General features: G+C 42.9%; 1 protein-coding gene across 10 annotated transcripts in view; it reads right to left on the bottom strand.

Annotated features, from left to right (window-relative positions):
- TSEN2 (tRNA splicing endonuclease subunit 2) overlaps nt 1-22,963 on the bottom strand; it is a 105,583-nt gene that overhangs the window by 3,199 nt on the left and 79,421 nt on the right. For 4 of the 10 annotated variants that reach the window (XM_044385078.3, XM_026501393.4, XM_026501394.4 and 1 more), the window contains 7 exons: nt 22,597-22,674; nt 16,473-16,523; nt 14,083-14,221; nt 7,040-7,076; nt 6,391-6,502; nt 5,190-5,279; nt 818-4,206 (listed from right to left, as the gene is read on the bottom strand). In XM_044385078.3, the coding sequence (XP_044241013.3) occupies nt 4,147-4,206; nt 5,190-5,279; nt 6,391-6,502; nt 7,040-7,076; nt 14,083-14,221; nt 16,473-16,523; nt 22,597-22,674 (567 nt within the window). In that variant the 3' untranslated portion in view covers nt 818-4,146. Of the gene's footprint in view, nt 1-817; nt 4,207-5,189; nt 5,280-6,390; nt 6,503-7,039; nt 7,077-14,082; nt 14,222-16,472; nt 16,524-22,596; nt 22,675-22,963 lie in introns of those variants that run through there. The other 6 variants (XM_026501395.4, XM_057311949.1, XR_008959133.1 and 3 more) reach the window with 5 other exon arrangements.

The raw sequence follows: 22,963 nt of genomic DNA, 5'->3' as shown, positions 1-22,963 counted from the left end.
TTAAAAAAAAATAGTGAGGGGCGCCTAGGTGGCTCAGCCGTTAAGCATCTGCCTTTGGCTCAGGTCACGATCCCAGCGTCCTGGGATGGAGCCCCACATCAGATTCCCTGCTCAGCGGGAAGCCTGCTTCTCCGTCTCACTCCCCTTGCTTGTGTTCCCTCTCTCACTGGCTGTCAAATAAATAAATAAAATCTTAAAAAAAACAGTGAATTACTTTGAAATACAAAATACTACCTCTTAGTTTAAGTTTCACAGATATGTGTTCATATTATGTATTCCTAAGGCATCCCTGCATTTCACAAAATGGCAGAAAGATGAAGTTTTTTTCAGCTTACATATAAGAAAGCAAAGATTTACGATAAATTGAGGGGCTTATTTTTATTTTTTAAAGATTTTTTTATTTTAGAGAGAGACACACACAGTGACAGCAAAAGTGAGGGGAAGGGCAGAGGCAGAGAAACTTAAGCAGACTCCCTGCTGAGCGCAGAGCCCAACATGGGGCTTGACCCACTACCCATGAGATCACAACCTGAGCTGAAATCAAGAGTTGGACAATTAACCAACTGAGCCACCCAGGTACCCCAAATTGAGGGGTTTAAATATCTCAATTTTAGAAATGGACCTCCATTAGTTTTAAGGAAGTTAACATTCATGGTTTAATTACTGGAGTTTGTAAACAGTTTTTAAAAATTCAATTCAGTTGGTACAATCATAAATGGAAGGTGGGTGGTGGGAGAAGACACCTTATTTCTTTTTAACCCATGTACTCCCTGACAAGGGGAAAACTAAGTTAAAAATCACATTCAGATAAATAGTAACTTAAAAAGCAACGAAAATGCTTTAATGATAAGGGGGAAAAAAAGACAAAATTTTATTCCACAAGTAACAGTGACTTTTCAGACTTGCACACTATGTTCAAAAAGGAAGAGAAATCTAACCAACTCCACCCTGGTAAACCTGCCTAAATCCATGCCCCATTCACATTGGTTTAATCCCTGCCAAGCATAATGTTATGAATCAATTACTTTCTGGAACGGCATCTCCTTACAGGAGAACTTAGGACAGTAGAGGCACAGATGTCGCTATTTCCCCTCAGTTCAGGAATGAGGTCAGAAAATATCAGCCTCTAAAATGGAAGCTAAGAGAATCAACAAAAAATAATCAACTACACAGATAACTGCTTTAACAAATGGTAGGTATGGTGGTTCTTACAACAGGAGTGCTTTCGCCCCCCAAAATGAATCTGAGTGGCTGGAAGGGACTGAAAGTCATGTGTGCTGTATTTCTGATTTCACATGCTTTTCTAGGTTGGTGTCACTTTAGCTGTGGAGATCTTGTAAAGGCATGAAACCCAGGACCGAGAGCTCTTGGGTCAAGTCCTCCACTTGCACTTTGTGGCGGTGGGGTGTGGTGGCCACCTCTCTGAGACTCGAACCTTCGTCCTAGGGAGGGTCCCACCATTTGAACTCAAAAATCTGTTGTGGGAGAAGAACACAAGTGTCTGCCCCACCTTAACGCCCACTACCTGAATATGTGCTATAACAATTTTGCAAAAAAATGGTATACAATATTGGCTATCAAAAAACAAAACAAAAAAATGAGCGAGTCTGCAGCAAAATCACTCAAGTTGTGTGGACCACACAGCATGTGCTGGTCTTAGCTGATTGCACAACGCTTGTGCTGTTTTGATGTGTGATGTACGGTCACAACATTTCCCCCGCTTTATTAAGTAAAAATGTCTCCTATGGAAGTGGAAAAGCCCACGAAGAAAGTAGGTGAGTTTTAAAGGTCTACGAAATTCCCTTAGGAAAAAAAAAAAAAAAAGAGATAACGTATAGAGAAAGGTGATCCTATAAAAGATAGAATCTTGGCCAAACATGTGTCCCCCCTTATTTGTATACGGTTTTTTGCATTGGGTTTTTTGCAAAAAGCGTTGGTTCCACAAAGTTTCGTGGTGTTCTTGAGTGTGGCATGCTTTCACAAAGCCAGTGAAATTCTCGTATGGAGGGTGCGCGGCCGGTCAGCGCGATGCCCCTGAGCACATGCCGCTACACTGGGCAGCTCAGAGCCTTGGGAGAGCTGGAAAGTGATGGAGCAGAGGAGGATTTGGTGAAGAATTAGTTTTAAAGCAAGCCTGGAAGGTTCGAGATTTGAGAACCACGTAAACACACTCTGAAGAGAGCAGCTGAAGCAACTTCTGTTCTCAGTGAGGCGGCAGCAACTCCCCCAGTGAAGCGCAGCCACTCCTGAATGTGGTTTTATCACAGAGCAAATTTCCAACCTTGCCGAACCTGAGCTTTTAAAAAAAACACATACCGTCTGTTACATTTATTCAGAAAGTAAGAAAAAAGTTCCACGAATCCTGCTTTTAGCCAGTAACTGTGAGGCTTTGCTGGTACATGATTCCAGAACCCCAGGGCCCTCGGGTAATGCTGAAGAGCGCACGGCCTGCTACATGACGTTCAGACTGTACGTGAAGAAGGAAAATCGCTCCTATAAGGCTTGTCTAAAGATGATGCTTTTGGACATCCTTCTAGAGCTTTCAGTTAGAAATAATACCTGTGCGGTCTTGTGGCTTTTCTACATCTTTCCCGTAGCCGTTACATGAAAGGAGTCCCCACAACCTTGAAGGCACATCAGCTGATGATAAGATGTGACGTGGAGTGCTCACAGGAGGATAGTACTTTGATGAAGGATTCACGGAAGAGTTTTTACCATAAAGGCACATGAAATATCACCACCAATGACAAATGAAACAGGGAAAAAATGGCTCCTGAAATTTCTGCTGACTTTCAGGGTTTTGAGAAAGTGATGCTTCAAAGCCAAGTCTTTTACTTTGCTAAGCAGCCTGGAGAAAGCAAAGCCAGTAATACAAATGTTGAGCTATTAGCATCACTAATGAAGAGCAAAAGGACTTACTACTAAGAAGCTATTTCAAACTGATGGTCATTACTGGTCTGAGGCAGGGGCAAAAGAGGACGAGCTTACAATGTAGACCGTGCAGATACGATGATTCTGTTGTGAGAGAGCAGGAACATGTCATGAACAGAAGCACCGTGTGCACACACACAACTACAAGCAGAATCGCGGGCTGCCCGGAGCTCCAGGACCACGTGTCAAAGGAACGCACAAAGATACCCGTCTTAGTCATCTCGCAGCTTCCGGCTCTTACCGTCCACTTGTGGGGTATGTAGTGCCAAGGAGACGACTGCCTGCCAGTGTCATGAATTTGGACACTGGATCAATCTGACGTGTTTCCCTGACTGGCTTCCCCTCTGCGCATCTACCCCTCCACCCCTGCCGCCCCGCAAACCTTCACTGGTATGTAACCAGCTTCAAAAAAGGCTCGGTTGATTGTGTTTTACCAAACGCTAATTGCATTCATTCTGTACCTCCATACATTATTTCCCAGCATTTTTAAATTTTATAACAAGTTCACTGAAGACGCAATTTTTTTTTTTCTAATAGTGTACAATACTGCTGTGTACTATACACAAACATGTCCATCAGTGAGTTCACTGAGAGTTAAAGATTAGGTTTTAAAGGCTTTATGACACGGAAATCCTTGACAAAACAGATTTTTAAGCGTTTGAGTAGTTGGTTCAAGTTCTTAGATAAGGTGAGACACATTATTTGTTCCATTTAACATAACGGAACATAGAGGTTTACAATTCCCAAATCTCCTCTCTCTCCAGCACTCTCAGAAAGCAACTGGAGGTGAGTAACAAGAGACGCGTGCATACTGTACTGGGAATATCAATGTAAACTACTGTCATTCTCGGGTAAAATCAGACAGTAACAGAATTCCCCTGTTGCTGGAAGAGTCCTCGTGGGACTTATCTAGTCTGACCTGCTTACTGAATGGGGGAGGACACAAGCCCACAGACGAGCAGCTCAGCATCAGTCAGGAGTCAGTAATTGACCCAAGGACAGAATGTGAAGGCCAGGATGGGGCTCTTTTTGCTCCCCTTTATAGTTTTATCTTGTAAAATACTAACTGCTTTTTGGTGCCGGGACTGTTATGCCCTTTAAAACTTCTCGATAATCGGGCGGTTATAATAAGAGGACTCTACCTCACACTGAACTTGGCTTACTGCAGGAGACTCACAGTATGTGTTGGTAAATCAGAATTCTGAGGCTGAATTGTTAAAGTTCGTCTTGGTCACTCCTCTCTCGTGAAGAAACCCAACGGCTTAGAATCACCTCCTGTAACCAATGAAAATAAAAAGGTGACTAAAAATTTCAAAGACGGAAATGAAAGAACATGCTAGGAGTGTGAGAGCACAGCAACATTTCACAAAGAACTGCCTATATAATGATGACACCTGTTCCCATTCCTCGTCATGAAACACCTGGGGGAAAGGTGAAGGCAGCAATGCACACCTTCCATGCAAATACTATCTACCATAATCACACCAAGACCTTAAAAGCTGAACTTGCCTTGGGAGTGGTATCCCACTAGCACATTTTGGGAATGGGGTGCCAGTGTGAAAGCTAGCACTTCACATTAGAACCAGCTCCAAGGTGGCGCTGGTATATCTGGGCCCGTGCTGAGGAGGGGAAGTGGGTCTGGGCTGGCCCTCGATGAACAGCTAACCTAGCGGGCACGAGCAGGACCAACTGCACGGATGAGGCACGGGGCCTGGGGAGGCTGCCTGGTGAGGCTGCAGGGGCCACAGCAGTGCAAACCAGGAGGAAGGGTGCAAGGTTAGAGATAAAGAAAATCAACCACGTGCTGGATGTGGGGGAGGAGTCACAGGGCACGGGGCAGAAATAGTAACTAATATTGGGAGACAGGATGGCAGCCCTGCCAGAGAAACACCTGCCAGGACTCAGAAGCCAGAACCCCAGAAGCCAGACAAGATCGAGGTGGGGGAGTGAGTTAGCAGCACCACTTTGGTTTCTGGGAATGAGATCTGGGAGAGGCCTGGCCAGGAGGTCCCAGGCCGTCTGAGAGAGCAGTGTCAGCTGAGTGGTGGGGATGGAAGCCAGATGACATGGCAGATAAAGCAGCAGCAGGAATTACAGGGGAGTGAGAGCGGGCTCAGCAGGGAGAGGGCCTGACGGGGCTTCCTGTTATAAAGGCAAGATGGTTTTCATTTCTTTTCTTGGGACCACATGTTCCAGAAGACACAATATGGTGGACAGAATCTTTGGGATGCCATGAGTTTGTCTCTGAGATGACCTACCTGAACTTTAATTTGTTTCATACATTCTGGTGACTCCATCTCTTGGTCAGTCATGGTAGAGGGTTTAATCAAATAGCACAGCATCAGTTCCTATTGAGAAATGAAGAAAACTTCCACATCCCACACAATAATAATAATATAAATTTGGGTGCAGGAAATGCAGGCAGTCTCCATTTCCTCCCACTGTGTATTCTTGGAAACTCACAAAGCACATTGGTTTCCTCCTAGGAACGTGACTGGGCCCAAGATCTAGACTAAGGACCTGCCATTTAGTCATTGTTGACATGGCAAGAAAATGCAAATAAAGCAAATATACGGATTATAAACACAACATTTAAAATATTAAGTATATGCTACAAGTTCCATAAAATGGGTATAAAAATACTAGAAACATTATGGACTCCCTATTTCTAAAAGAGCTACTTTTTATAGGCCACGCATAAGCAACTTAACCTGTACTCAAGGCAGTTGCCACCTGGCTTCTACTGGACCCTCTGGTGCCCCCCTCCCACTGTGCCTCCAGCAGCACTGATGCAGAGTCAGAGGGGGGTTCACAATCCGTGTTCAGTTAGCAAACTGTTCAGTAACAGAGAACACACAAAGCTTTCATCCTTAGTAGTCCTGGTGTAAGATGAAATTTCCCTCCTATCCTGATGGCAGCAGAATGCAGCAGAACACAAGCCAGGCAGTCAGACGACTGACTCTGGGTTTGAATCCCAATTCTGCATATAAGCTGCATGATCTTGGGTTTGTCACTCAACATCTCTGACTCTGATTCCTCACCCTTAGGGATGAGGATAACAACAGGGTGGTGAGAAAACATGAACACTGCTTAGCCATAAATATTAATATCCTTCCTCTCTCCTCAAGAGATCTGCTAGCTCTGAAAAGAAATTTATCAATGTTTTGACTCCCTTGTGAATGTGTGTGAATTTTGAGCATGTGCTGATGGCACCCTGGGAAGGAAGGCAAGGCCCACCTACATCAATCACTACAGGAAACTCTGAAGCTCAGTTCTTGGAGCTCAGCACCAGTGGGTGATAGCAGGGAATGTGAGAGGACGTCAGCTTTTAGCCCCATCTTTGAGAACCTCACTGGAAGTGTGAAGTTCCTACAGATGACTTTTATGATTCTATTACATTTAAGAAAAAAAAAACAACTAACCATTTAAGTGACACGTGAATGCCAAAGTTGATGTTACCTTGGAGACGTTAACTGAAACTCTGCTCAAGGCAGCCAGTGACCTCCAACTGAAAGGTCTGCGAAGAGAGCCCTCAAAATGGTCATCAACTAATTCGACAATGACGGAGTAACTGGAAGACACATAGAGGGCATTGTGAAAATAAAGAGCATGAAATCAACCTCCTTAAAAAGAATAATGCTTGTTCTACCAAGAACAAAGATACAGAAAATAAAACATACATCGTCTAATCCTAAATGCTCCTGAAACATTATTAGGGAAAATATTAACGAAAAACACTTACTTTACATTACAAACTTTAGGCTCATCTCAACACTGACTAGGAGAGAACGGAAATATTTCTTCCAAAAAGAAAACCATGAATTCACTCAACTGTTTAGATACTAACACTCACTGATATTAAGATGAACAATTACTGCATAGATTAACTCAATGCGTAACACTACAACACATCTATCATAACCTATTTATTATTTTACATATAGTGCAACAATGTTAGCGTATAAGGCACAGATTTAGAGCATCTATTCCTCATAGGTCAAGAGAAACATGACTGTAATAGTTTCTGTGACACTGAAAATTACACTGGAGGTCAGAAATTTCCTCCTGTCGCTTTAAGCCATTAACTTATTTAAAAATCACTCCAAACCTTGCATGGTAAAATGGAGGGCCTTTTCGATACAACACTGCAAAGAAAAAGAAAGAAAATGTATAACCACTTGAAAGCATAATCTTACTACTGACATTTTCTCTTCTCCAAAGAGACATAAATACCCAATTATCTGTATATGGGTAATCTGCAATATGCCCTGTGGTCTATTTTTAAAACCCAAATTGTTTTCTTCCCCTGGAACAAAATGCAATTAGTAAAGCAAATCTGTGGCCAGGATCCTAACAATTTTATCTCACCCTCACCCCATAAATGAAATCCAAATTCAAATACAAGTGATTTTGGTCTTGCCTCTTGTCTTACACTCTTCCAGAGGGAGAATGTGAAATTATGTCAAACATGTGAAGTACACATAATGTGGGATACTTTGTTATTAATTTCAAATCGAAGCAATTCAGTGTCTGAGCTACTCCAGCCAGGTATAAGCTGCCTTGAGTCTTGGTGCTAGAGATGAGTAAGGATCATCACTATTTTTAAGAAATTCAGTCAGGTGGGGAAAATAGTCACATAACCACACAGGCCATTTGGAGATCAGTCTGCCCTACTAATTCAATCTGTGAAGGTCAAAAGCCAGTGCCCACAAGAGCCTGGGGCAAGGGCTCTGCCCCTCGGACTCTGCAACTGCATAGGGAACCCTTCAGAGGCACAACGTCTGTGGCAGGGAGTGGCTGTTTATCAAACAGCCCTTTCTTTCCAGGCACGTGGCTAGATGATGTCTCTTAGTCTCCAAGCAGACAGGCTGGCCCAAAAAACCCTGCCATGTACAGAGTCTGCACTTATTCCTTTTTGAAGATGACCTTGAAAGCCATGTGGTGAAGACCAGAAAGCCACAAGGAAGAAGCCTGGGCTCCTGAAGCACTTTTGGGAGTTGATCTGCTCACCATTCAGAGATACCAGTTTTCAGATTTCACACGAAAAATTAACTTCTTGTTGTTAAGCCTCTGAGATTTGGGGTTTATATGTAACTACAGCTGTAAAGAATTACCTTTACTAATACACAATTACATCTGTAAGCTTGTGGCTGTCCCCAGTGCAAAATCAATGCAGAAAAGCTTTTTATCCTTTGAAGAACTGATAGAATTTTCCTTTTTGGCCATACCTGTACTGTAGCTCTAGGCTCAGCAAGCTCAGAAAAACCTGATAGCATGAGTAGTAACCCTGTAGGCCCATGGACAATATAGCACCCCCTCACCTAGACTACATTCTCTAGCGTTACGTTTCCTTTTTATTATACTTCCTATTTAAATTATATTTAAAGGATTTGGCAAGTCAGCTCAAATTCACTGCATAAGGGCACAAATTTAAATAAATACCCCAACATACAATCCTCAACTTTTTGAGATGTGGTGTAGTGGAAGGAAACCACCTACTGGAATGAACTTGAATTCAGGAGTTTTGTTTCCTGCCCGGTTTCTACCACTCACGGTTGTGTGACTTCAAGCAAGTTACTAACATCCCTGAGCCTCATTTTCCAAAATTACAAAATGAAGAACGAGGGGGAAATTGAGATCTTTTCTAGCACTCCAATACCATTATTTATGATCAGGCAAACATCTGTAATGTGCATCTGGAACACCGGAACATTACACAGCTGGAAAGCAGCTTCCAACCACAAGTCGGGTCATTTCAGATGACTGATGATGGTGGTATAGCTCAGAAGTTAAAAGCATGAACATGGAATCAGACCCAAGTTCAAGTCTTCTCAGGGTCAAGACCACATGAAGACGCCTTGTGTTTCAATCTCCTTATACTGAAATCTGGGGGTAGTAATTGAAGATACAGGTGTTGGCACAGTGGGTGGCATAAAGTGAGGGTTCAGAATGTTACCTAGGATAGTAATCCTAATGATGACAGTGTATTCAGAGTGAAAGATAAAATCGTTTTACAAAAATGCCTCTCAAGCAGAAAGATAGAAACTTCTGAAGTCTTAAGAAATCCCGGGTATTCAAAAATAAAGTCTGAAAGAACGGGGTAAAGAAGAGAAAGCTCCTTCTTATAAATGAAAGCCAGATATGGCATGTGGAAGGAATGACAGAATTAGAAAAGGATTAGGGCAATAATTAATTTGGGCAACTGTTATAATTATTGGAGACACGGATATGCCCAGTCTCATCCTACATATTACTTGTTAATTACAAAAGGAAATATGCATTTTTACAACAGACATCTGATAATGGTCACTTTAGCCAAGTAATCAAACTTAGTATCATCAACAGTGGGACAGCCTGATGTTAAGTACCTCCTGATGGGGCATAATACACACAACACCTATGCACGCAAAAGAATGTCCACGAGGGAACAATTAAACATATCTAGAACGTGGAATATCCTCTAGGACTCTTCAAAAATTCAATATCATGAAAAACAAACAAGGTAGAGAAACTGTTACAGATAAAAAAAGCTAAACAGGCTGTGGTGGGGTGAATGGAGCCCCCAAAAGATACATCCATGTCCTAATCCCTGGAATCTGTGAGGGTGGCCTTCTTTGAAAAAGGCTCTTTGCAGAGACTGGAGTGATGTAACCATAATGCAAGGGACACCCGGTGCCACTAGCAGCTGAAGAGGCAAGAGATTGATGTCCCCTACCACCCAGCAGACTTCCGGCCTCCAGGGCTGTGAAGAGCAGTGAGAGAATGAATTTCTGCTGTTTTAAGCCCTCCAGTTTGTGGTAATTTCTTATGGCAGCCCTAGCAAAATAAAAGAGAAACCTACAACACCAGATAGGATACATGGTGACTAGAGCCTGTATTAAAACAACAACAAAATCCCCATAGCTGCAGAAGACATTGTGGGGACAAGAGGGAAATTTCAATTTTCTGGTATTTTGATGATATTGAAAGTTCTGACTTCTCTCAGGTATGGCATGGTATTATAGTTACGGAGGAGAATGTCTCTATTCTTATGAGTTGCATGCAGCAATACCATGCATCGTGTATGCAGATGTGGAAAATCTTAACAAAAATATTTAAAAAGCTTGTCTAGAAAAATAAGCCAAGAGAGTGGTTTAGGAAAGAACCAAGACGTGGGAAGAAGGCACAGCTCTTTGCGATGAGTACAGAGGAGCTGTTTCGATGCCTCTCCCTGGAGGCAGAACCAGTTACCAGCCTCTGAGCTGGGCGCCGTGAATAGGGAGGGCTCCTTCAGGCTCTGGGAACCCTGTACTCCGCTGGCTTCTAATGGCTCCCATCACTCCACTTGTCTTGCGACTTCTACTTCGCAGGCTGCTGTGAAATTACATGACCAAACTCAGTCAACGCGACTCCAAAACTGGAGTGTGTGGGAAGGCGGCTAAGGAGTAACTGGATCTCAGGTCACATCGACCAGTAGCAGCACACGTCAGAAAAAAATATACACCTGGAGTTGGTTTTCAGCTTTCTGGCTGGCGACAGCAGTTTGGTGTGGTGGAAGTACACAGACCTTGGACCCAGACAGAGCGAACCTCCATACTTAGCTGCTGTGGGACCCTCGGCAACTTCCCTGACCTTTCTAAACCATAATTTCCTCAGCGTCTTATAAAAGGAGGTGAATGCCATATGTCTCACAGGAGTATTAAGACCAAATAAGATGAGGGAAGAAAAGCACCAAGGCAAGGCGCCGGCTCACAGTAAGAGCCAGAGGCTGGGGGAGCTTTTGGGTGGGGAATGTAAGGAAAGGCTCCCACTTGGTTTCTAATCTGGTTTTCACCAGTGGGTGATCAAGGTCAAGTAGCTCGGCAGCTGCACTCAATTTGAGATCCATATCATTTTTTCCGAGTACTGCTCCTGGATGAAAAGTGATTCATAAGATTTATTCAAGGGAAGAGTTTCCCTGATAAGATGTGAATTTCATAATGGCCCTTTGTCATGGGTCATTACCTCTATAAGCAGAAACAATGGTTAAGGGGATGTCCTGGGCTTAACCTGTGTTGACAGTTCTAGGGTATGTGTGATTAGATCACCGACCCTCAAAATTAAAATAATATTACTGTTAAAAAGCAGCAAGCACCAAGCAGCTGTGCCCAGAGAAGAGGAAAAGTTTAAGAAGCTGTTCCTCTTTTTTTTTTTTTTAAGATTTTATTTTTAAGTAATCTCTACACCTGATGTGGGGTTTCAACTTACAACCCTGAGATCAAGAGGTGCATGCTCCACAGACTAAGCCAGCCAGGCGCCCCAGGAAGCTGTTCCTCTTATCCCAGGCTAGCACTGCTTGTGAACCCCTGCTAAAGCAGGAAATGTGAAGACACTCCTCATGTTGCTGCTGGGTCAGAGACCTGCTCTCACATTAATTATACAAGCAGCTAGAAGTACATGATATGACCCAGCTGTGGCAAAGGCCTCCAGAGAGTTGGGAAAGAACAGTTGTTTTATTTCTTAAAAAAAAAAAAAAAACTGTCTGTTCTTTCAACCATCCCTATAAGGAGGTTTATCTTAAAAAAGACTCTTCATCCACAAATGTGGCTTAGCACTGAAAATACGTGAGATGAGGTATGCTTAGAAGGCACTCAACAAAGGCCCCTTTCCCCTGCAATTTTTAATTCCTTTTTTGTAAAGAAGACCGTGTTATCCGTGTTATATGATGAGCAAAAGGATACTCAGAGAGATGAAGTAACTTGCCTGAGGTCACACAGTAAAGAGGTAGAGCTGGCTGTGAACCCAAAGAGCTCTCTTCACTAGCTCCACGCCACCTCTGAAAGTATCCCTGCAGCCTTATCGACTGGAAAATTCTAACTCAAGTTTCACCCATACAACGAGAAAGTTGAAGACCTGCCAACCGTTTGCACCAAACGGCTATTCTTACAGGAGTATGAAAAGGAGAACAGGGTGGGAAGCCAATGAAGGAAAATGAAACAGGCACATAAGTTATTAAACACTGTGAACTGCGGCCAACACAATTATGTGGAAACCTAGCAAACTAATCTCAAGCTAATCCTGACCATTTGTGTGCTAACCCCGAGTTAGCATATCTGTACCTGAAATCCAGGCATAGAAGAAACAAAAGAAACCATTTATCTCAGAGGGATAGGAAATCCTTAACCTTTATTTTGGACTGCTGACACCCTCCCCATTTGAGAATTTAATGAAAGGTGTGGACTCCTGACCCAGAAAAACACACCAATCTACAAACACAGTATTTTATGCTGGGGTCTCCTAAAGACTCTCCTATGATTTCAGGTTAAGCACAATTTCAGAGCATTCAAAGATTTAAAAGATTGAATTGGCTTTGTGTATTAAAAAAAAGGCTCAAAACACATGAAACAAGCATATGACACAGTTCACAAGACCTCAAGGGCCATGACTTCTCAAATATCTTGACATTTTTGTTTGAGCCTCAGAATTCTGAAAACATCCAGGAAGCACTCTCACTTAGCAGATGTCTGAGGGACTTAGCAGTGACACGGAGTGCTGGGAGGGACCCCAGGATCTACGTCCACTCATCCGGGCCTGTGGCTTTGAGAGCTGCTTACATAATGACAACTCCAAATTTATATCTGAAGGCTCTCCTGTGCTCTAGAATCATCTCTCTTCATAATATCTCCACTGGACATACTTAATACGTCCGAAATACAGGAATGCAGGCATTATACCTGATTCCTCTTAATTGAAATTCCGACATCCATTCTGTCTTCAGGGCTAGTTGGGCTCAGCTTTCCTAACTAAGTCTGTCTGCTTCATTTTTGTCCCTGTCCCACCCTGCAGTCTATTACTAACAGAGCAGACAGAGGGTCCTGCTCATTTTAAGTCACTTCTTTGTTCAAAATCTCCCAAGACTTCCAATCACCAGAATAACAACCAGGCCCTACATGCTCTGCGTCAGGCTGACTTGCAGACATCAACTCATGTCACTCTCCCCCCTGGGATCTCCAAGTTCTAAACACACTATCTAAATGCTGTTCCTGAAACTTCCCTGCCTCAGGGCCTTTGTACTTGCTGTTCACTTTGTGCCTACTATGTTCTTCACTCTTCCCTGGGATCTCTAAGTTCTAGACATCCTGTCTTTATGTTGTTCCTGAGACTGACTGAGTTCATCCCTGCCTCAGGGCCTTTGCACTTGCTGTTCACTTTGTGCCTACCATGTTCTTCCCCAGATTCCCAAGTGACCTGGTTCCCTCGCTGTGGTCACATTTTTGTTTGTGGTCACATTTTTCAGAGTCTTTTCCTAACTAACTTTCTTTACTCCCTATCCCTTTTTTCTGTTTTTTCTTAGTATTTAATAGTCCCTGAAATTACATTATATATTTACTTATTTGCTGATTCATCTCCCCAGCCAGAAACACAAGCAGCTCCATCAAGGCAGCTTTGTGTTTGTCTCATTCACCTCTGTATTCCTGGCACCTAAGACGACCTGGCCCACAGGAGTCTCTCAGTAATTCTCTGTTGAATGAAGTGCCCATCTGGTCCAGAATCCTTACTTATTAAGATAAGAACAGGCAGTTTCTAAGAGCGTGGGCTCCAGAATTCAAAGTCCAGCTCTGTTAAGTTGCTGGCCCTGGAAACTATTAGGGGCAAATGACCCATTCTCTCACAACTGCAATCTCCCCATCAGAAAAAGATTAGAATAGTAAGAGTATCCATTGTATAGGACTGCTTTAGGAATTAAATGAGATAATGAATTTTAAAATGCTTGACACACAGTAAGTGCTCAACAAAGGATGGCTGGGATTATTACAATTATATGATTATTCTCATTTGCCAGATGAGACAATTGAGGCCTAGAGGGTAAGGGACTGCCTTATATCACACAATCACATGGCTAATGAGAGGAGGGGAGTGGGGGCTGTAAACTCTTTTCTCAGATTACAGAGCAGAGGAGAGGAAAATTTGAATACTTGGGGTACAGGCTTCTATTTCCAGGCTTTCCCCTTAGACTTCCTTTTCACTCCTGGACAAACCCTCCACCCCAACCCAAATAATCTAAGCCAAAATGAAGACATTATCTTAGAAAAAAATCAGCAACAGCACACATTACCAATTCAGTTTTCACCCTGGGATCTGCTGCAAATGCTGGTTGAGAACCAGCGTTCTACTGAGTCAAGAATTACTTACGTAAATCTGTCCCATACTTAAGTCCCACTTTGGGCACCCAGCCCTTGCTCCGGAAGTAATGGTATGCCATGTACGTAGTCCTGAATGTGGGCTGAACTACAGGGAAAGCTTTCCAGAGCTTCATGACTGTTAAAGGCTCCTAATGTTGGTGAAAGGAAAAAAGGGCATTATTATGTATGTATTCGCTCATCATTCAGCCAGCGAACTGACATCTATACCAGGTGTGGAGCTGAAGCAGTAAACACACACAGCGCCCGTGACAGAAGACTTAACAGAGGATCTAGGCCTGTCCTGTCCAGTGTGGCAGCACCAGACATGGGCCAGAAGGGAGATGTGCCTCAAGTGGAAAATACACACTGAATTTCAAAGACTTGGTAAGAAAACAAGACTGGTATGTTGAGTTAAAGAAACTCTGTAAATAATATGACTTTTTGTCTTTTAAACCCTTTCACGTGGCTACCAGAAAATTTAAAATGACGCACGTGGCTCCTGTCTGAGGCTTATATTCACTTCTATCAGACAGTGCTGCTCTGGGAAAGGCTGCCCTGCAACAGCAACGTCTGAGATGAGGAGGAAGTAGCCAAATGGAAGGGAACGGCGTGGGGCGGGGGGGTGGGGAACCTAAGGCTGCACAAGAACATTCTGGGCACAGGAACAAGCGTGTGCTGGGTGCTCGAGTGTGACAAGTCCACCAGAGCCGGAGGGCAGCATGTTCCAAACATTTCACAGACCCAAGCAAGTAGCTACTATGTCAGGCCACATTCAGAAAAACCAAAACATAATTTTGTGAAAGCTTAAAAAAAGGATGCCCCATTTAGTCTTTGAAACTAGAGAATTTATCTCATGGCACAAATGAATTCTCCAGCTGCTTCAAAGAGAATTTTGTTTCTAAAGGAGGATATGAAGAGATGGTGAATGGCTTGGTTCAGAGAACGTTCAATTCTCCGGTTGGTTGAGGGCTCAGTCAATGAGACTTTCTCAGTTTGTCTCAGCCTGAGATTTTAAATCCATAAATATGAGCTAGAGTTTTTTTCTTCTTTTTAAAAAATTGTTCCTAAGGTAGAAACTCCATATATGTGTGGCCTTTAAATCCCAAAGCAAGGAAACACTCAGCCCCCCTGTAATAAGCAACAGTCTTGTAGGGAAGGCTGAACTTCCAATATGGAGAGCCCATCATGTTCCAGAGGCTGAGGATTCTACATAGCAGTGGAATATTCTCGTGAATTTCAGCTAAGGCCCAGGAGAGGAGGCAAGGTGGGCTAAGAATGGCCACCATTTGGGAGAATGAGTCACCCATCAGCCAATACCTATTTTCAAACCAATGGAATACTCTTGAAAAGAATTTATATAATTAGAATTAGATGAATGATAAAATTATGTACTCCCAAGAACAGAACAAAATATGCTTTCTCTGTTCTATTTATTGTTCTGCTTACCTTTCTCTTTTTAATTCACTTGAATTATTTTAAATAGGTATTATATTCACATGGTCCAAATTCACAAAGCATAAAAACGTACAGTGAAGTCTCCCTTTCTACGTGTGTGCCCAGCCCCCCAAGGCCTCTACCAGAAGGTAAGCAACGGTATCAGCTTCTCATGGGCCTTTCTTCTAAGGGAGGCAGGCTACAGTACAGAATCACAGGCTTTGGAGAAATCTTCACATAGCTTCAAGTATTAATTCTAACCAGACTAGCCGTGTGACCTCTGGTGAGTTACCTAATTCCTCTGAACCTGTTACCTTATTTGTAGAATTCTTACCAGGCAGAGGCAAGGATTGGAAGTACCACCTGTAAGGTACCCAACATATAGCCTTTAACGAAGTAGGCACTGAACACTGGCAGTTTTAATTTTTAGTACAGTTTGGACACCTATTTCCTGATCATTATCTAAGATATTGCTCTTCTTCTAGTCTCTGGAAATGAAATTCAATCTGAAAGAGTCAAAGCTGGCTTCTGCCTTAATAATCCCAATTCAGGGGGTACCTGGGTGGCTGAGTTGGTGAAGCATGTCACTCTTGATTTTGGCTCAGGTCATGATCTCAGGGTGGTGAGATCGAACCCCACATCAGGCTCCACACTCAGCATGGAGTCTGCTTGGGATTCTCTCTCCCCTTTCCCTCTCCCCTACCACCCTCCCCCCCGGCTCGCACATGCTCTCAAATAAATAAATACATACATACATACGTACAATTTTACCTCCCCTCCAAAAAAAGAAAGAAAGAAAAAAATCCCAATTCAGGGCCCAAAGCCTAAACTTAGAGAAAAAATTCAATTCCAATTTTGTTCAGTGAAAGCAGGTGCATTTGTATTACAGCAATACGAAAATTACTACAGCCCGCTTTTAACACAAGGAAAAGTGTAAGTGGATTTTATTTAAATATAACATCTTACCTTCTTATAGTAAATACTCAGACATCCCAGAGCATAGACCAGGAAAAACGCCTAAGAACAGAGCAAGCAGGAAATGTTCATTAGAAACTGTCCCACATTCTCGAGAAATTATTTTACAAATTGATTTCTCTTTGCCTTAAGTACAAATTAATGTCCTTAAATCATCTTCAAAATGGTCACATATTTTTAATATAAATGGTTCATGTAAATTTCAAGGATTAAAAAAAATCTAAGAAAATATGAGTCATAAACTGATTAAAAATCAGTAAAAAACAGGGGCGCCTGGGTGGCACAGCGGTTAAGCGTCTGCCTTCAGCTCAGGGCGTGATCCCGGCGTTATGGGATCGAGTCCCACATCAGGCTCCTCTGCTGGGAGCCTGCTTCTTCCTCTCCCACTCCCCCTGCTTGTGTTCCCTCTCTCGCTGGCTGTCTCTATCTCTGTCAAATAAATAAATAAATAAAAATCTTAAAAAAAAAAAAAAAAAAAAAATCAGTAAAAAACAAAGCATTTGTATATTTTCCATGTATTTTTCCCTTTAAAAAAACGACATAGCTAAACTGAAAAAATGATGTAAATAACTGTAATAGAAACCTTTCCTCATCAGATTTTCCTCTGTAAAATTAAATAACCATATTAAGCTGAGAAAAAAATTTACAGAAAGAAATATATAGAAATTTGTGAAAAGTGGGCAGTGTAGATTTGGCTTGCATAACAAAACATGAGTTTCTCAGTCACCCTTGCTGTAATGTGATTTCCTATTAAGTAATCCCTATCTTCCCATGAACTTCAATTATACAGTAATATGTTTTACTTGGATGGGGAGGCAGGAGGAAAAGCAAAGAAAGTCAGCTGTAGTTGAGTAAAATCACACTTACATGGAAATAAAAATGGCCTTTAAAAAAAAAAGATTTTATTTATTTATTTGACAGAGAGAGAGAGAGGGAGAGAGAGAGAGAGAGAGAGAAGGTACAAGCAGGGGGAGCGGCAGGCAGAGGGAAGAGGCTCCTTAGCAGGGAGCCTGATGCAGGGCTCGATGCCAGGACCCTGGGGCCACAACCTGAGCCAAAGGCAGATGCTTAACTAACGGAGCCACCCAAGAGCCCCAACAGCTTTTTGTTTAAGTTTATTTATTTATTTTAATAATCTCTACACTCAACACGGGGGGTTCCATCTCTCAACGCCGAAAACAAGTGTCACATACTTTACACCAACTAAGCCAGCCAGGCGCCCCAATTGCTTTCTGATAAAAAGACAACGCCAAACGCTGATACCACCAAACAGGCCCTGCTTTTAACTCTACTTGTAGAGGGGGATAGGATCTATGTTTACACCTGAACAGACTTATATGCAAGATTGGTATGTCACAGTGACTAAATGGTCGCTATCAGTAAAACCGGGGTACTTTCTTTAGAAATAGGAGGATGGAAGATTATAACCAAACGAAAACCATTCTGCTGCTGCCGTCACATGGCACAGATGAGGGCCCTCATATGTAGGGTGGCGACAGAGATGCAGTCCCCCGCCCTGAGCCTGTACATTTCCGTTCAACAGCACCGGCGCTTACATAGCTTGCTTCCTCACTGCCCCAGCACACAGAGGAACAAACCAGAAGAGGATTTAAGAGAGCACAGGCTATGGAAGTGTAGGGGGTTTCAACCAGAGATGAGGTTTGTTGCGGAAACACCTCTGTGATCCCCAGGAATTGCCTGAATCCACCCACTGTCATTTTCTCCTGGCTAACTGATGGCAAGTCTCTTTACAGCAGTGGTTCTCAAAAGTGTGGTCTGGGGATCCTAGAGTCCTGGAGACCCCTTTCAGGAGGTCTCCAGGTCAAAACTACTTCATGATAATAACACATTATTTGCGTTGTTCCTGCTCATTCTCTCCAGAAGCTCCAAGACATGTGGTATCACAACAGACTGAATACAGCAGCAGATGTGGGCATCCAGCTGACTTCTATAAAGCCAGACCTTAAGGTGACTGCCATTCTTCTCACTGAATTTGTTCTGTTTTGAAAGAATATAGTTATTTTTCATAACATTTTATTTATGTTAACGTATAATGGATTTATCATCATTATCTTAAAATGAATGAAAGAGCAAATATTTAAATTTTTGTTTTAATTTACAATTTGGTAAACAGTGACAGATATAATCCACATAAAGATGTTCTTGGGGTCTTCGAGAATTTTTAAAATAGTAAAGTGGCTTGAGAACTACCACTTCAGTTTCACTCAGATCTAAACCCAGAGCTTCTCTGAAGATTCAGGTGACCCCGCTTCTCTGAGTCCCAGACACCTCTCCCTGCCGGGACTTCTCAAAGGCCCTTTTGCTCTGTGCATTCTCCACAGCAGCCATCTCTTTCCCATGTGAAGCTCACGCGGCTCCCATGACTAAATCCCTCCAGATGGCTTTACGGCACTTCGCTTCCCTGCCTCCAGTCCCTGTGAGAACTGACCACACTCTTTCTGGCCACGTTGGCTCCATGTCTGCCCCTGGACACACTAAGTGCTACTCCAGTATCTGGCACACTCTGCCCCAGACTCAAACGTCACTTCTTGGAGAGGTCTTCCCCTCCACCCTCGTTAAGCAACCCCCATCCTGATGATCTTCAGAACACTTTTGTCTGAAAACATCTTTCTTACATGCGTCTCTCCAACTCGAATGTAAACTCCGTGAGAGCAGAAACTCTGCCTGCTGTTCCCCTGGCCTGGGATGGAGTCTAGCACATGGTGTTTGCTCAGCGCTTATGCTGAGAATCGACCCTGAGTTTAGGACAAAGCCAGGGTCACCAAGAGCAGGTCTCTGCAGGCCTGGCTCTCCAGCTCCTTTCTCCTCACGTGGATGCTATATGCCTCACGGTCCCTTGCAGCTACTGGTGACAGACTTCCCAGGTGTCCTACAATCTTATTTTGACCTTTTGTCTTCCTGTGGCACACTACTCACTAACGCAGAGCACCAGTGTTTCTCAGATGCACACAGATGGTGGCCAGAAGGTGCCACGGAGGAGATGAACTTGGGTCCTCAAAGTGCTTCCCCTTTAGACTTCTCCCAGCTGTCACTTCTTGGTTGAGAATGGGGCGACAGGAGGATGAACTCTGGGATGGCAGAGCTGGGCTGAAATCTTCATTAACAGCTAGGCCCTTGGAAGTGTCACTTAAGCTCTCCTACCTCGTCTACAAAATGGGGATGAAGATGCCTCATTAAAGATATAATGAGATTAAGTCTCATAAAAATTTTAAAGGCTATGCAAAGTACCTAACTGCTCAATTCATTTTCGTTTCCTCTCCTTTTAAAAAACCATTTAGATACTGTAGCCTGGAAAAGTTCAATCATCTCCTTGCCAAGCAACGGACTCCTGCTTGGTGTCTTTTAGAATTTAAGTTCTTCAGAAACTTTCCATTATCAGTAAACAAATGTTTCTCTAAGAACTGATGAAACCAATGCCTCATTAATATTTCCTGGCCTAAAATAAATGGCTTTTATGAATGTACACAAACTGCTCACAGGCACTTATTACAGATGGAGTGGATCTTAATTCAACCGAGCTGGCTTTACTTAGAATTAAATCATCAGAAGACTGGGGAAGTCTGGAGAGGTAGGTGATTATGTCCCTTGAGATCTCATTATAAGTTTTTACTGTAAAAGCAAAGTGGAGGGAAGAGTTTAATGATGGTTTTAATGTCATCACTAAATCTAGTTAGGTCCCAAACCATTCTAATGGAAAAACAGTTCTCAGTAACAGATCTCTAAGAGACAGATCTTTAAGTCAGCTGTGGTATTATCATTCCCAAGCCCCAGAGAGAACGGCTCTGAGTCACCACAGAAGGGCTGCCCGTGTTCCTGACGGACATTTATGGAAACACATTAAACTGTACAAGTGGTGTACCATACACGGGTGATTCATTCAGAGGAAATCTGCCAAAACAGCCCTGAGAGGCAGAGCTAGGTTTAATTACACACTCCCTGAAAACTGCGACACCTCTCTGGAATGTCCTCAGGAACCGAAGAGCTTCCAAGAATGCAGAGCAACCTCATCTACCTCCCATTACTCTTGTCTTTCTTCAGGGAGTGTTTGGGAGAGAGAGAAGCAGACAGCGACACCTTAAACCTTTTTTTGTCGGTAAAAAGCATCTCATGGAACACAACTACTGAACAGTGAGGCTGACACCTAATGTTCTCTCTCTGCCTATGGCTGCCGCCTCCCAGAGCTGAGATACTGGCCGGCTCCTCCTGGCCTCAGCCCTCCAGCCCACCCTCCTACTGATGCCAGTTGCAGTACCTGCCCTTCCCTGACGTAGCCGCCCGCAGTGCACCAGTGCCGCCAGGTAGATACCTGTAGACGTGCCCTCCACGATCTAGCCCTCCTGTGTTGCCATGCAGGGCTGAGCTGCAGGAAAGAGCCTATGTTGTCCAGTGTCCAACTGGCAATCCCCTATTTATCTTTTAACATCCACAGATACAACCAACTCTGTGAAGTCTTTCCAGCTAGCTCACGTCCCTTTGGACCCCACCGGTTTCTGTGCAAATTCCACACATTGTATGCATCCATTTAACAAATAATTATTAAGCACCTAACAGATGTCAGACACTGGGTACAAGGATACAAGAGGAGCAACACTGGCACAATCCACAGACCACATGGAATGTAATTATTTCTGGGCTATCTTTAGGCCAGAGCCATATTCTGTTTATTTCTGTATTGTTAGTACTTAGCCCAGTGCCTGGCACAGAGTAAGTACTCAGTGAACATTTTTGGAAAATATTGATTACAAAAGAAAAGGTTCCAACTAGCTACTTAATAGCTTCTACAAGTAATTTAATAATGATGATAACAAAAAGAGCAGGCACTAACACTTACTGTTTCCTTTGTATCAGGCACTGTGCTGAGCCCATTACATGGGGTAGTTAATTCCCAGAACATCTTATGAACAAGGTGTTGTGTAACCCTCACTATACAGAGAAGAAATCAAGGCCCAGAGAGCTCAAGCACCTAGAGAAGGGGTATCTATAGTGTTGTCCAGCATCGCTTCCTATGATGATGACGGTCTACACCTGTGCTGTCCAATACGGTCACCACTATCCACCTGCGGCTGCTGAGTGTTTGAAATTTAGCTTGTACAACTGAGAAACAGAATCCCGAATTTTGCTCAATTTTAGTTAGTTTAAATTAAATAGTCACACGTGGCTAGTGGTTACTGTCTTTGACAATAGACTCAGCTATCTCATTTATAAAACGAGGAGATGTAGTAACTAATTCCAAACATCCTTTCCTGGTCTGTTCTTTGTACGTTTGGCCTCACTGCAAGGAAGGAAGTACAGACAAGGAAGTCCAGAGAACACGGAAACACAACTACTACTCTGTGGACTCGCCCATGAAGTCACCAATGTGGCTGCACTCAACAGGCACTTCCTGAGACCCACACCTACACCGGGAACCGTGCTAGACACTGCAGGGGCTATCCAAGACAAGCAGGAGCGTTCCCGGAGAGGAAGCACACGACGCTGAGGAAGGAGTGCGATTCTCCAGGGAAGAAAGGACATTTCTGTGTACAGTTGTCCACTATAAACAGAAGCAAAGAAGGAGGGACTGAAAGCATGAACACAGGTACAGGAACTCTAAATCAGAGGGAAAATTTATGATGCAGTTTTTAGAAAGTCACTTTTAGCTAACTTTTAGGAATGTAGCTATTATATTCAAAGAACATGTATTAGTAATTCTGCAGAAAGAAATACCTAGAATCCATTTATGTAATTAGCAGCCATGACATGACTTGAAGCACGCATCATAGCTTACTAAAAGCTGGTGAAACTTCACGAATATACTAAAAACCACGAACTGTATACTTTAAATGGGTGAATAGTATGGTATATAAACTGTATCTCATGATACAGGAAGGCCCCCCGAAATCTTAGGCTTGATGAAATGAAGGCCAAGGAGTGACATTTAGGCAGGCCTACTTTGGAAGCTGCCTATGGTCATTTCAACACCGACCTGTAATGTTCAGTTACTGCCTACTCAGTTACTGAATCACACACAGAACTGCACTTACAAGTGGACCGCATTACAGGCTGCCTGGGCCCTGAGACCAAGAGCTGAAAAGGTAACATGCAGGAAACATACCTCTTCTAGGCTAAGTTGCAAATACTCCAAGATCCTATATGGATTTCTCCTGCATACTAATCTCTTTTTTGATGCCAACTGAAAAGAAATAAAATACATACAGAAGAAATGGAAACACTACATATTACATAGAGCAGATTGCATTTTAAAACACTTTTCTTACAAATTTCACAAATTCACATTTATTAAATACTGTTAAAAATATATTTTTTATTATTATGTGGAAAAAGAAGTTTTAGGTTTTTACTATTAACATTTTGATTTATTTCCTATGTTCCCCATGAATTTTTCCCACAGTTGTGATCCTTTTGTTGGTTGAATTTACGTATTTCTTTCACCTCGCAAGTGTGGGCTTAGCTTCTTTATC

This window comes from Ursus arctos, unplaced genomic scaffold, assembly GCF_023065955.2.
Source record: "Ursus arctos isolate Adak ecotype North America unplaced genomic scaffold, UrsArc2.0 scaffold_14, whole genome shotgun sequence".
NCBI lineage: Eukaryota > Metazoa > Chordata > Mammalia > Carnivora > Ursidae > Ursus > Ursus arctos.
This window is presented reverse-complemented; position numbering and strand designations above follow the sequence as displayed.